The sequence below is a fragment of the Bactrocera dorsalis genome, chromosome 3 (assembly GCF_023373825.1).
Source record: "Bactrocera dorsalis isolate Fly_Bdor chromosome 3, ASM2337382v1, whole genome shotgun sequence".
Lineage (NCBI taxonomy): Eukaryota > Metazoa > Arthropoda > Insecta > Diptera > Tephritidae > Bactrocera > Bactrocera dorsalis.
The window spans coordinates 15,045,239-15,056,798 of NC_064305.1; the positions used below are offsets into that span (position 1 = coordinate 15,045,239).

At 31.9% G+C, this 11,560-nt stretch overlaps 1 protein-coding gene and 1 long non-coding RNA gene across 2 annotated transcripts; one reads left to right on the top strand and one right to left on the bottom strand.

Annotated features, from left to right (window-relative positions):
- The first annotated feature begins 707 nt into the window (after positions 1-707).
- Positions 708-6,536, top strand: LOC125777898 (uncharacterized). The gene is made up of 2 exons (XR_007422453.1): positions 708-5,068; positions 5,244-6,536. It is a non-coding gene; the product is annotated as an uncharacterized LOC125777898 (long non-coding RNA).
- A 2,783-nt stretch (positions 6,537-9,319) lies between these two features.
- On the bottom strand, positions 9,320-9,871 carry LOC105232835 (protein CTLA-2-alpha). Its single transcript, XM_011214708.3, has 2 exons — positions 9,684-9,871; positions 9,320-9,606 (listed from the first exon to the last, which is right to left on the bottom strand). The coding sequence occupies exons 1-2, from the start codon at positions 9,810-9,812 to the stop codon at positions 9,382-9,384; spliced, it is 354 nt and encodes a 117-aa protein (XP_011213010.2). The 5' UTR covers positions 9,813-9,871; the 3' UTR covers positions 9,320-9,381.
- Between the last annotated feature and the right edge of the window lie 1,689 nt (positions 9,872-11,560).

Genomic DNA, 11,560 nt, shown 5'->3' on the forward strand with positions numbered 1-11,560 from the left:
ATTATTTAAAATTTTTTTTGTATTAAAAAATATATATGCATATACATACATATGCGTATATATTTATTTTTTTTTTATTTTTATTTAAAAATTTTATTTAAATAAAAAATTTAAAAAATATATGTGACCTGGTCTACGAAAAGGGAGCTAACGTGCGAAAACTAGTTTTCTGGGAAAAGCTGTTAAAAATATACAACTCGTTTCGTCAGTTATCTCATTAATTGTTTTTTTTTTGACACCTAAGCCCCCTTTCCGTAGACCAGGTCACATACATATACATATGTATATATTTTTTAAGTTTTAAATTTTTTTTTTTAATTTTGAATAAAAAAAATAATTTATAATTAATTTTGTATTAAAAAAAAATTATAAAAAATATATAAAAAAAATATATATTTTTTTAAATTTTTATTTAAATAAATTTTTTTTAATGAAAAAAAAATAATAATAATATGTATTTTTTAATTAAACTTTTTAGAATTAAAAAGAAATAAAATAAAAAATATTTTAATTAAAAAATTATTAAAATTTTTCCATTAAACAAATTAATTTTAAATTAATTTTAAATTTTTATTTTGAAAAATATACATATTTTTTTTAATTTTTATATAAACAAATTTTTTTAAATAAAAAAAATGTAAAAAATTTTTTAATAATATACATTTTTTAATTAAACTTTTTTTGAATTAAAAAAAAATTAATTTAAATATAAAAAAATTTTCAATTAAAAAAAATTAAGTAAAAGGTTTTTTTGTATTAAAAAAAATATTTTTTATTAAACTGAAATATTTTTAGCATGTGTAAAAAATATGAAAAAAATTAATTCTCAATTGTTTCGCACTTAATCATATTACCTTTAACTTTAAGCGCGCCCATAACTCATCCAAATTAGTTCACATAATCGAGTGGCTACTGTTATTGTTCTATAAAAACCTTTTCGACTATGGATGTACGTACCATATTTGCTAAACAAAAAATACAAATAAATCAAGTAAATGACAAAGATAACGAAATAACGAAAAACTTGTTAGTAATTATGTAACTGTAATTACGTAAATTTTATAAGTGAATTTTGTGTCGCATTTAAATATTAAAATTGCTGTGCATCGTTGTACGTAGCGCGTAAAAATATTAAAAAACAAGAGAATATAATATAAATATATTTGCAAAAAAACTAAGAAAAAACATAAAAGTTGTAAAATGCTTTGGCTTCAACTTTAGCAATGTTCGCATAAGTGCAAAAACAAAACTCAAACTACAACAAAAAGCAAAGAATTGTTTTAATGAAGAAAAGAAAAAAGATATTTGTTAAAAAAAAGTTATAAAAACGTAGCATAAAAGTACACTTATTAAAACCAATCACCGACTCGTACATACAGACACATACAAGTATTTTTGCAGCGACAAATTGTTAGCTACCCCTGGCTGATTAACATATGTAAGCTTTGCATATTAACAAAGTATTTATACTGAGACATTAACTATGTACACGACCTTTATGTATACAAAAGTATAAGAAATAGTAGATAATGCGAGGAAAAGCTCGTTAACGTTGACATATTTACATATAAAACGTATTGCCTGTTGAATAAAAGAGTGGCATAACTCAAAAAATTACACATTTCATTTATATATGGTTAGATAAAACTATAAAGGAGTTGAACTACGGACACATATATCATAACGGTACATTTTAAATACTAGTTATGCAGGATTATTTACTTCACTTTCCACTCTGTAGCTGTTTTCGATTCGCCAAAAGTTAGAAAGTAGCGTAGCGATCACCTTAACTTAAAATTTTGACTTGTCAGTCATTATGAGGGCTGCTATATATATTTCTGGCCTAATAAGGAAAATAGGAATATTTATCAACGAAAATGGTTTTATTGTTTTTCAAAATATTCTCCATCAAGATTTATACACTTTTGCATGCGCTCAAACAAATTTTCGAAGCACTTTTTTCACTCCGATTGAGACACCTCCTAAACATGGTTTTTGAATGCTTCAACATCATCTTCTGGGGACGAAAATCGTTAGCCACGCATTATTTTCGTGATGTGTAGGAATAAAAAGAAGTCATTGGGTGCCAAGTCAGGGCTGTACGGCGGATGACTCATCAATTCGACGTTTTGGATGTGTGAGAGCTCGCATTGTCATGGTGCACAATGATTCGTCTTTTCTTGTTCGTTTTTAGAATTTCTCCGAAGACTTCAGGCAAACAAATGGTGGTGTACCACTCAGAATTGACCGTCCTACGCTGCTCAAGCGGAACAGTCGCCACATGACCAGTTTTGCCGAAGAAACAGGCGACCATTTGCTTCGAAGTGCTTCTTCCAGGAACAACTTTCGTTGGATTTGGCTCGTCTTGGAAGACCCACACGGTCGATTGCTGTTTTGTTTCGGGCTCATACGCATAGATCCATTATTCGTCACCTGTGACGATCTTATAAACGTCTTTTGAACCACCGCGATCGTATTTTTTCAGCATTTCTTTACACCAATCCACACGAGCCTTTTTTTGAGCGATTGTCAAATTGTGCGGGATTCAACGAGAACAAAACTTTTTTACGGCCAGGTGTTCATGCAATATCGAATGTATGCTGGTGGAAGAAATGCATAGGCATGCCTCTATCTGAAGGTATGTTACATGACGGTCTTGCGTCAGTTAACATACGGCATCGATGTTTTCTGGCACAACGGCTGTTTTTGGACGATCTTCACGGAATTCGTCTTTGAGCGAGCGTCGGCCACGATTGAATTCGTTGTAACAGTTTTTCACAGTGCTATAGGACGGTGCTTCATAGCCATACAAAGATTTTAGTTCATCGATGCACTCTTGTCGTGATAATCCACGTCGAAAGTTGTGAAAAATGATCGCACGAAAATGTTCACGAGTTAATTCCATGTCAGATTGCACCTGGCAACACTTAGTGTTGCCTAGTCCAGAAATATATATAGCAGCCTCCGTATAACGTTACACCATTTGAATGAAACTTTTCATACTCTCTTACGTAGTTTTTTCGTCACGCAATATTAGCGTACCCAGTAGTGGTGCACCGAAGGTAGCTAGAGTTTAGCAATTTTAACATTTTGAGTTGTGACACTCTTCTAGTGAGCAAGCGATATGTAGATTTACAAAATAAGAATTGAAAATTCACAACTAATATCATGAATACATACATATGTCGTATATCTTTCTATACAAAAACAAAACAAAAAATGTAAATCATTATATACACATCTATATATAGTTCATATATACATATTTATGTGAATATTTATGTATGTATGTACATACAATAGCTTTGAAATGTAAATGATCACTAAAATACACTTCACAAAAAATCAAAATTTTTGAATATTATATTTTTGCATAATTTGTTGTTTACTTAATGAAAATTTATATTAGAAGCTAATTTTAATAATTATTTAAACCAAAAGCGTATTTAAGTGTTAAATTAATTGATATTTTCGTATAGAAGAACTAAGGAGCTATACTATATATAAAGCTAGCACAGCTTATGTTGTATTCAAAAATATTTTTTTTAAAACAAGGGCTGTTGTCAGTTTACTTAAATTGATATTTGAATGTCATTAACATTTTGATGCGTTTCTTGCGTTGGCGGAATGCTGCTTTTCTGAGGTGCATAAGTTTTTTCAATTTTGTTTTAATTGTTTAAGGTCGCAAATATTATATAAATTCTAGATTAGCTTTTATAGTAATAGCAATATAATTTATTTTAATTTAATATTATTTATTTTAATTATATTAAATATATTAAAAAAAAAATATTTTGTTTAAAATCATATTGAATTTTAATCCATTTATAATTCATTCTGTATATATTTCTTAAACAAGAATATTTATTTTTAAAGTGTGTATGCTTTACGTTTTTAAGTGATTAGGCCAGTCTAGCGCTTTAAGAAAGGCATAACTTTGATTAGACCTCCGTAAGCCATAGGTATACCAAAGGTTTATTATGAGTTAAAACTCTACCATATCCTAAAATAAAATATAACTCCTTACTTATAAAATTCTTTTGTTTTGGAGATATGCTTATGCCATACAGTATACTCTATTTTTTTAGGTTTTGCACGAATTTATTTTTTTTAAACAATAAAAGTTTTAAAGGTATATAACCATTAACTAATTGGTATATAACCGGTAAAAAATGGGTATATAACCACTAACTAATTGGTATGTAACCAGTGACAAATGAGTATATAACCACTAATTAATTGGTATATAACCAGTAACAAATGGGTATATAACCACTAACAAAATCGGTACATAACCATTAACTGCTAACTAATTGGTATATAACCACTTGCTAATCGGTATTTAACAACTAATTAATTGGTATATAACCCTTAAATACTCGGTATATAACCACAACACTAACTCTTTGATTACAATTGATTAGTTGATTTGGTTGATGATTTGTGAAAGCACTAACCAACACGCTGCACTCAAACTTTTTCTTCATAAAGTACCAGCAAACTTTTGAATTCTTCTTAATTTCCAACATTATAACATATTTCTGGCAGGTGCCGTTAATTTTAGAAGTTTCCGTTATTTCATAAAGATTAAAAATGACAACGATGATAACTTTTACTACACAAATTATTATATTTGTGTACTCTACTGTTTATCACGTTATTGACAACATAGTAACTTCCAAGAATTGCCTGACAATTAACGTAAATAAACCGCTACATATGTACATACATATATACTCGTTTATCATACGAAAATAAGAACTTCAAACAGTTATTATTGTTATAATACCTACAAACACACATAAAAGATATTTTATACCGCTCAGTATTTCGTTAAGCAGTTTAAGCATGAAAGCTCTTACGATTGTACGAGTTTTCAAGTTCTTAATTCCAACTGATTCAAGTTTGGAGGAAAAGCTGTAAAGGTATATTAATTTGATAACTTTTTCCACTACATTCCGTAGGTTTTTTTAACAATTGTTTATGAAAGCTTTCACTTATTATTTATTACTTACGGGTTAATTGAGTAGAAAGCAAAAAAGGCAGAAAGCTTTTAAGGGCAAATTAAGTATTGCATTGAAATTTCACACTTTTTGCAAACGTTATGAAACGCTTTAAAAAGTTGCTTAATCGTTGCTTAGTGAAAGCTTTCACGTAGCTTAAGTGAAAGCTTATTATTTATAGGTCAAACGAGTCATTTCGAATAAGCAAACAAAGACAGACAACTTTTGAAGGCAAATTAGGTGTTCCATTGAAATTTCACACTTTTTATTGCAAAAGTTAGAAGCGTTATAGAATTTAAAGCTTTCATTAGACTGGGTGATATTTTTTCCGATATATTCGGTGGTTTCTTTTAAAAATGGTTTATGAAAGCTGTTACTAAGCAAATAAGGTATTCCATTATAACTTCACGTATTGAATGGCAAAAGTTTTGTAAAGCTTTAAAAAGCTTAAAAATGAAGGCTTTCACTAGCCTGGAAAATAAACGTAAAACTTCATTATTTTATGGCAAAAGTTTTGAAAAGCTTTGAATGAGAATGAAGGCTTTCGCTAGGCTCGAAAATATGCTGTAAAACTTGACATATTTTCTGGCAAAAATTTTAGAACGCTTTGAAAAGCTTACAAGCGAGATAAAAATGAAAGCTTTCGCTAGTCTCGAAACAAAGCTGTGAAAGCACATTAAGTTTACAACTTTTTTCTGATATATTCGAAAAGCTTTTTAAAATTCGTCTATGAAAGCTTTCACTAAGCTAAATCGTGAAAGCTTTTCATTTTTATAAACGTTTATAATTTTTAGTTTCTTAGCACTTTTAAAGTCGTTTAACGTGCTGTTTTCAATATTGATTATTTATTTTAGAACATAAATATAAATATCCTCGAAACATTAAAGTATTCTTCCTTTATTTTAGGGCCGAAATCTTTTCAACTATTTTTCAATGTCGTTATGCTCTATTTTCTTCGTATTTTATTTATTTATTGTCAAAACATATTTAAAGCAATAATTTCACACTAATCGTAGTTTAAATTATACATATGCATATGTACATACTTACCTAAATAAGTATGTGTACATACAACTGTAGTTTCTTGTATTTACTTGTAGTAGATGTGCGTTCCAACATTAGATCAAATATACATACATACATATATTTATAAAAGAAAATTTAATGCGAAAGAAAGTACAGCCAAAACTAAACAAGAAATAATACCCACTACGAAATCCCCAAAAAGTGACTATTTAGTAACAATACTGATAAAAAGAATAGCAAACTTAAAAACAACAACAAACAAATACATAAATGAATTATATAATATATACATTTATAAATAAATACAAAATATAACTGGGCGTCAAGTACTATAGTAAATTATATGAAATTGTAAATTTTTCGCTGAATGACAAGTACTCACGCATACATTTATAAATATTTTAGTATTGTAAAATTATACTTGTTCAGTTGATATTATTATTGCATATATGAGAATAAAGAATATACATATAAAAGATAAATTGGTGAAATTAAAAAAAAAAATAACGGTATTACGAATTTTTATTGTAAATTTTTAATGGAAAAATATGGAGTATGGAAAGAGAGTAGTGCACGTATAAGAGCATGCGGTGGAAGTGCCCATACAAAGATCACATCCGGTTAGCCAGAAGTGTGTGTCAACACATTTTGGGTTTTTCATGATTTTTGCAATAATGAAAAAAACATTTCTTTGTATTTTTTGAAAATTCGAAGGCTTAAAAAAATACTTTAAAGCTTAAGGGGTTAGATGGGTTTCCTGCGTTGGCAGAATAACTCCTTACAGGATCATCTAAAGTAAAGAAAAATACGTGTCTTAGTTGAAATCTTAACTTAGAACTTGGACGAAGCAGAAAAAACTAAAAATTGGATTATGGCAAACATTTTAATAAAAAACGAAAATTGCAATAGAAATTTGAAATCGAAAAAAAAATTCGTCCAAGTCTTTAAGAAATATATCTCAAAGACCTGTGTAAGATTTTATGAAGATCGGTTGAATAGTTCTCGAGAAATCTTGCCAACCGTCGTCAAAGACACAAACGCATTTAAAGAGGGCGCACATAGTCTGGGTAGCGCTCACAAGTTCTCCGGGCTGTATCTCTGAAACTATTAATCGCATCAACTTGAAAATTTAGGACAATATTCTAAAGGAGTTATAGAGTTATAGATAAAACAATAAAAAAAATAGATTTTTTGAAACCCGGAAACCCATGCAACTTCTTAAAAGCCTTTTCAGTTCGACCTCAACTCTGTCGTATTTAGCAAGCTAGAGTCAGTATAGATCAAAAATAATAGTGCTTAAATGTCGTAAGTCGACTTTTGGAAAAGATAAAATTATCGAAATCTAGCCTTTGTAATAACAAATAACAAATTGGCGACAATTGTATAAATCAAGCGCAGCCAAGTCTTTTTTCAGCTGATCTCGGCGGTATTTGTCGTTGCCACAGCGAAATTATCTACGACTTTAAAGTTATGACTGCCAACAGTGACGTTGGAGCCAAATCGCGAATGCGATGACTATTATTTGATGACAGGAGATTATCTACGATTCGTCTTGTCCTCGTTCACAATAAGACATCCAGTCTGGAGAAAGCAGGACTAAAGGCGCGGTTGTTGAAGCCAATGATATCAATACCATCGAAGTACTTGTATGCCAGCAGTTGCATACTCTTATAGAAGATTGCACCTTATCTCTTTATAATAGTTCTGTAGATTGTAGAAATCATATGATAAGGAGACTACTTGACGGAAATCTCGGTTGGTATCGAACGGCTTGGAGAAGTTATTTCCGATTCTGTTCTGTTGGAGCTTTTAGTGCTGCTCAAGATCAGTGAACAGAGCCGTATTCGTTTTGTGGGGATGCCAAATTAAGACATAGCGGAGAAGAGGTGGTGTGCATCGATCTTTTTTCGCAAATTCAACGCATGGTGAATATTTGGTCTACAGATTTTACAGGTATAAAATCACACGAATAAGGTCCAATCAGTTTGTTGACCGCTGGCTTTGGTCTCTGACACTTTACGCTCGATATAATATTATATACTTCTATTTATAAGGAGGCTGGGAGGCTTATCACCTGGTAATTGACGAAGATTGTGTGGTCCCAATTTTTGTGGATTGTTCAGAGCTCACTATAGTTCTAATTGTCGTTGATGCTTTCATCCGATAATATCCTGAAAAGAAGCTGATGTCAGCAACTTTTCAGTTCTTCGTTGTCGTATTTGAATAGCTCCACCGACAATCGCTTTGTGGTTGGTTAGAAATCACTTCGGTAAATTTGAGAACTAATTGGACTTAAAAAAGCTGCGGCTGTTTGAGGAAGAGTGTATTGAGTTTATCCATGAATGATTCGAATCACAAACACTCCTACATCAGAGTAGCGATCTCGAAACCACTTTTTTCGGTACAGTCGTCACGTTATCTCAATTTTAGTCTAATCCACATGAAATTTAGCTTAAATAATGATAAAAAATATCTTTATCGTATGAACTAACAAAAAATTATAAACTATAAAATGAAAAAAAATAAAATAAAGAGGATCGAGCTTCTACTTTCAGGTACACTCAATTTTATAAAAAAAAAAAACATTTTTTTCAGTTTGGTTTTTTTTTTGAATTGAAGGTGTCTGTTTTATACTCTGAACAGGCTATAGTACTAAGTTTGCCACGGCGTTTGTAATACCTAAACGAAACATCGGAAATATAATTGATCGGTGCGGAGAGCTGAGTCGAATCAGCCAAGTCGGTCTATCTGCCCGTCTGCATATACGCGAACTGGTATCTCAATTTTTGAGATATCGGTCTGAAATTTTGCACACGTCTTCTTTCCACCAAAAAGTATCTGATTTTTTGAAATCTTCTATATCAAGCTACTGTAGAATATACCAGCCATATAAATTGAACGATCAAACTCAAGTCCTTGTATTGAAAGCCTTTTTATTTAAGAAGATATCTTCACAAAATTTGGCATAGATTTTTATCCAAGACATATGTAGCTATGCTCTCCAAATAGATTGTCCAGATCGGACCACTATAGCTTATAGCTGTCATACTAACTGACCGATCAAAATTGGAATTAAATTCTCTTCATACCCTTTATGATATAAAAAATGCCGCTATGAAGGGTATTATATGTAGCTTCGACGCAAACGAAGTTGTCATTTATCTTGTTTTACCAAAGAAATGCTTGAAATTCAGACCTCTAATTTAGAATACGCTCCAATATTATCTAATATAGTACCATATATTATTCACAAATAGTTTATTCATGTATATTTATTGTATAAAAACTTTAATGTAAATATAGATTACTTAGTACCTTTCTAGCTTAGCCGCACAAACACTACAATACTGTTCTATAAACTTGAAAGTATACTGCCGTTATCTCTACTACCGGTATGCAGCCAGCGGAGAAATTCTTCATGACTCATGTCGGCAAACTGATTAACGCCCATCTCGAAAGTCACCTCACCCCTCTTATAGCGTTCATTGTGGGCATCTATCATGCGTAAGTTTTTGCAAAATATAATGCGACGATGGGCGTCTTCGAGGTTCGAGTTGTACTGCTTTTTGTATTCAATCTGTAGCGAGCGTAAAAAATAAACAAATTAAGAGAAAATATAAAAACAGAACAAAATCTCTTCAGTTCACTGCAAACCTTGTATAGCTGCCATCTTTGAGCGCTGCAATCGTCCTCGACGCAGAATTTGCTGTAAGCCGTCACTATCATTAAAAGAAGAAGCAGCAGGGCGCGCTTGAAATGTGTCGAGTGAAAGAAAGCGCACATTTTGTTCTAGGACTCGAGTGTTGTGCGGCAGGTTACGAAATACTTGACGCTTAACAACGGCGCTGTGATTTATACTACACCTCAAGCTCTGTTTAGTGGGTCCAAGCGGTGATTATGTGCCCGTATATAGGCCTGTATAGGTGGGTGTGTATACGTACGCATGTGGGGTCCATGCTCGCGTTTCAGATAACCGTTCAATGCAATCAATTTTTTACACAGTTTCCTTTGGAAAAAAAGTAGGCAACCTGATAATGACTTTCAAAATATATATATTGCATTGACGAAAGCATTTAACACAAATTATTACTCATTAACATCTCGACATTGTTCTGACATTTGTATTTAATCAAACTCTAATTGATTTGGAAAATATTTCAATGGCGATAGAGCGCAAACTCGCACGGGCGTACGTCCTATATGAATATTAACTATTAATATAATTTGTAGATAGCAACACTAATTTAAAGAAAATGCTATTTGTGGGTGTACTCTCAGCTAACTAATTCAATCTGGTATTTAAATTCGCGCGAATGACAATTCGTCGAAATATTTTTTTTTTTTTGAGGTTAGAAAAGGCTTTCGGATGATTGGTTCCAAAATCGCTAATTTTTTTGAAAAACAGCGTCTTGTTAACGTCTCTGATAGAAGACTACCAGAAACGTATTATTAATGGCGATGAATCTTGTATTTATGATTACGACCCCAAAACTGACGATCAATCGGCCGAATATGGTGGCAAAGGGAAGCCGAAGCCACAAAAACCCCCTCAAAGCAGATCAAAAAAAAAGATTATGTTGACAGTTTTATGCGATTATCGATGTGTGGTGTACTCCGAACTCCTTTCGACCGGCTAAATTGTCAACAAGGAATACTATTTGAGTGTTATGCGCCGTTTGCGTGAAGCTATTCGCTAAAAGAGGCGGGAGTTATGAGTCCGGGAAGTCCAATTCTGAACCGATTGGAGCCATATTGCACCGATATATAAAAAATAGTACAGCGGTGTTATTATTTATAGCACGAGTTTGGAGACTACACCACAAGCCGAGGGCACGACTGTATAGCAATTAGCGCCGTCTTGTGGGATTTGAAGGTCGTCCACATCAAGTTCTCAAAGTCATTAAACATGACGAATTGAAAACTAGTCCTAAAAAACACCCGTTATATAACTAAATCGGATAACGTGACCGGCTAACGGTTTGCATCCAAGGAAAAACGTCTTGTTTTCCAGCCACGCTTTTGGATATAAGTTAGCTTGAAGCCGAATTAAGATTACTTTTAAAAGAAAGAGATGTTTCATGAAGATCTGTGTTGATTTCATGAAGATCTGTTGTGAAATAAAAAACTTTTCATACAAGAATATGACACCGGTCGTTCAGTTTGTATGGCAGTTCTATCTTACGGTGGCCTAATGTTTGCCGTTCTGGAAAAAAGGTCGTGTGCAAAATTTCAGATCAATATATCAAAATAAATTATGACCCGATCTTAATATTCGGTATAAAGACAGAAAAGGTAACTAAAAAGATGGGGTTGGCTCGGGTATTCTGAAACGAGAATCATAACCCGGAACACTGCCACTGTAATATTATATATAAGGCAATCGACCTGTTCTAGCCTGTAAAATAAGTTTGGACATCGAAATATCCAAGATCTAAAACATAATCAATTTAACGAGCTGCTTCAATTCTGTCAGATTTCTGATTTTTGTATACCTCTTGCTTTACATAACCCCATAAAAAAGAGTCTAGTGC

Coding starts and splice junctions, on each gene's coding strand:
- LOC105232835 (XM_011214708.3), bottom strand. CDS start 9,812: ATGTGCGCTTTCTTTCACTCGACACATTTCAAGCGCGCCCTGCTGCTT. Junction 9,607..9,683: donor AAAGATGGCAGCTATACAAG/GTTTGCAGTGAA, acceptor CGCTCGCTACAG/ATTGAATACAAAAAGCAGTA.